This window comes from Mus pahari, chromosome 2 (genome assembly GCF_900095145.1).
Source record: "Mus pahari chromosome 2, PAHARI_EIJ_v1.1, whole genome shotgun sequence".
Lineage (NCBI taxonomy): Eukaryota > Metazoa > Chordata > Mammalia > Rodentia > Muridae > Mus > Mus pahari.
The window spans coordinates 76,123,283-76,125,647 of record NC_034591.1 but is presented as its reverse complement, the minus strand read 5'-3'; the positions used below and the strand labels follow the sequence as shown (position 1 = coordinate 76,125,647).

The following is a 2,365-nucleotide window of genomic DNA, read 5'->3' as shown; positions in this document are numbered from 1 at the left end:
ACAGACAGCCACAGAGTGTTCCTTCCCACAGCTCACCAGGTCAACACGCAGATTATTCAGTGCCTGAATTGGTTCTTCGGAAATGGAAACAAATTAGGAAAGAAAGAAAGAGAGAGAGAGAGAGAGAGAGAGAGAGAGAGAGAGAGAGAGAGAGAGAGAGAGAGAAGGAAAAACATCCCATAAGATTGTAAACATCTAGAGTTAAAGACAGGAATTGCCTCTGAAGAGGGAGGAGGGGGAGTTACCCAGATTCTTTGTGTTCCTCAGTGTTGGTTAAATCAAGTCTAAAGTTCTTACTAAACATCATGAAGAAGCAAACCCAATATGTTTATACATGTGTGGAAAGACAGCAGTGTTATATGGACTACCTGGACGCAACATGGCAGACAAGGTGGGAGCACCTTGAGTTCCTATATGAGCAGACTGAAACCCAGCTCAAAATGATATTCACAGCCCAGGGAAACGAAACTGAAAGGTACCCACTCAATGTCTGGCAAGGCTTTATCATTATTTCTTAGATGGTTCCCCACGATTTATTATCCAACCTCTTTTCTTTTGTTACAAGTTTCTGGATCTAAGCACTTCTTTTCATTTACTTTCTGTGAATTCCTATATACACACAAATTACTCTCTAGGTAAAAGACTAATAAAATCCCATGCTGGCTTTTGCCTATTCATTTTTTTTTCAAGTTAAATTTGTAGCTTCCAGAAACTGAATAAAAAAAGACAGAGGAATATTTTGCATTTTCTACACAGTTCTTAAAATTATTCTACACACACAATCAAATATAGTCAACGGGAATGTAAAATAGTCCAGTGGTAGAGTGCTTGCTTAGCATATAAAGTGGCATAAATAAATAAATAAACAAGAAAAACAAACTAGAACTTTAGTTAGATCCATACTTAGAAGTGAATCGATACTATATATAAAATCCCCTAGTGGGTTAATAATGTTTCTGTAAAAACACAAATTGTTGTTTAGATACAATTATAATAATTTATAATGACAAGATTTCTATAAGGATTAAATAAATAAGCAGAAGATAAAACAAGGAGGAGTTGCAACGGTCTTAGAGCTGCTTATGGTATTACAGGTGCCTTTTTAAAATTTAAATATTTCATTATTTTTATTTGTGTGTGTGTGTGTGTGTGTGTGTGTGCATATATGTGTGTGCTGGTACCCATAGAGGCATCGGATCCTCTGGAACTGTAATTATAGGTGCTTGAAAACTGCCGCATAAGTGCCAGGAACTAAACTCTTAGCCACTGAGCCATCTCTTCAGACCCTACAGGTGACTTCTTTAGTATGTCCCTACATCAGCCTTAATGCCGGAAAAATGTTATTATACTTAAAAAACAAACAAACAAACAAACAAAAAACACCTTAGGAGAAAGATTGCTAAGCTTTGTAAGACAGACTTCCCCCAGAAAGTTCTCTCAGGCTTAGCTTGGTAAGGAGGAGGGACTTTTTTTCTATCCAGAGGAAAGCTTGCTTTTTTGCTTTCAGTTTCTCAAAGCAGAGGAATTGGAAACCGAAACAAATACAAACTCTAGCGCTCTAGGAATGGAAACAGTTGATCAGTTGATGCAAGCTGCTTAAAACGGGATTCCGGCTTCTAGATATCCCTGGTCCAGGCACCAGGCATCCCTGGTCCCCTATCCCTGGTCCCCTGGACCCGAGGCCCCCACATCCTATCCTGAGCACCTGCTCAGGAGCTTGATAGTCACCTGGCCTTTCGGTGCGCTGCTCCCTCCTCTGGCCCAGCTGTCCCCAGCTGTTGTCCCCACAGGAATACACCCTGTGGTTGCTGAACAGTAGGAGCGAGTGGCGTTCCCCGCTGGCCGCCTGTAAGAGTTCTACGCCGCCTGTTCCCGCCTTCAGGCGCTGAGGCTCCAGGCTTCCTGCTGCCCAGCTGAAGTACATCCCTGCGGTGCCCAGCCACAAGCCGCTCTGGTGTGTCAGATGGGCTCCCAAAAGCAAGTGACCTAGCTACCCTAACTCCTCCCATGGGCGCTGCCCAGTCTCTTACGTCATAGTTCTTTGGAGTCAATGCCTGCTTGTCCCACTCCACTAACAGCTTTTTCACTGACTTCCTTCTCAGGTCATTTTGAAACCTGGCTGCTTGAATTTCAAGTGCTGAGTATCTGAGAAGACAGGGAAGAAGAAAGTATCTCCATCATAAATAAGCCACCTGTGAGTCCTGCTGCTCTGGACAAATTTCTAGGTCTGTGAAATATTTATTGAGTGACAATATTCGCAAGTTGTAGCAATTTCGGTGGCAGCCCATTCCCAGGGGATCTGCTTCCCTTGGCAGTTCTAGATGGGGTTCTTTTATTCCAGTCTTGATTATTAATTTTCAGATCA

The 2,365-nt window shown here is 42.4% G+C and overlaps 1 protein-coding gene across 1 annotated transcript in view; it reads right to left on the bottom strand.

Moving 5' to 3' along the window:
• The window catches only part of Herc6 (HECT and RLD domain containing E3 ubiquitin protein ligase family member 6), a 67,478-nt gene extending 65,549 nt beyond the window's left edge, over positions 1-1,929 (bottom strand). Inside the window, exon 1 of the mRNA XM_021190750.2 lies at positions 1,729-1,929. Within this exon, the coding sequence (XP_021046409.1) occupies positions 1,729-1,924 (196 nt within the window). The 5' untranslated portion in view covers positions 1,925-1,929. The remainder of the gene's footprint in view (positions 1-1,728) is intronic.
• Positions 1,930-2,365: the final 436 nt, after the last annotated feature.